This window comes from Mandrillus leucophaeus, unplaced genomic scaffold (assembly GCF_000951045.1).
Source record: "Mandrillus leucophaeus isolate KB7577 unplaced genomic scaffold, Mleu.le_1.0 Scaffold1, whole genome shotgun sequence".
In the NCBI taxonomy this organism is placed as follows: domain Eukaryota; kingdom Metazoa; phylum Chordata; class Mammalia; order Primates; family Cercopithecidae; genus Mandrillus; species Mandrillus leucophaeus.
In genome coordinates, this window is record NW_012098097.1 from 12,041,585 (window position 1) to 12,042,107 (window position 523).

A 523-nucleotide genomic window follows, 5' to 3' on the forward strand; every position below is an offset into this window, starting at 1 on the left:
TTTTTTTGAGATGGAGTCTCACTCTTTCACCCAGGCTGGGGTGCAGAGGTGCGATCTTGGTTCACTGCCACCTCTGCCTCCCAGGGTCAAGCGATTCTCCTGCCTCAGCCTCTCGAGTAGCTGGGATTACAGGCATGTGCCACCACGCCCGGCTAATTTTTGCATTTGTAGTAGAGGTGGGGTTTTGCCATGTTACCCAGCCTGGTCTCAAACTCCTGACATCAGGTGATCTGCCCGATTCGGCCTCCTGAAGTGCTGGGATTACAGGTGAGAGCCACTGCATCCAGCCAGATCACGGACTTCAGTGACCACTAAAAATGTGTCACTAATCATTTTTATGAAATCTCCAGCTCTGCCTTTACTCTCTCCTCCCTGCTAAAAGCAAGTGGGTTCTCAAAAAACCTCCTGGGTGTTTCCTTACTGCAACCATGGCTTGGATCTTCATGCCAGCATCCCTGACTGCTGTGTAACGCTTGCTGAGGTTGGCAAGTCTTCCATCCAAGTCTAACAGGGCCTCTTTCTT

General features: G+C 51.1%; 1 protein-coding gene across 1 annotated transcript in view; it reads right to left on the reverse strand.

Moving 5' to 3' along the window:
* The window catches only part of DNAH17 (dynein, axonemal, heavy chain 17), a 172,697-nt gene that overhangs the window by 141,192 nt on the left and 30,982 nt on the right, over positions 1-523 (reverse strand). Inside the window, exon 17 of the mRNA XM_011966878.1 lies at positions 422-520. Within this exon, the coding sequence (XP_011822268.1) occupies positions 422-520 (99 nt within the window). The remainder of the gene's footprint in view (positions 1-421; positions 521-523) is intronic.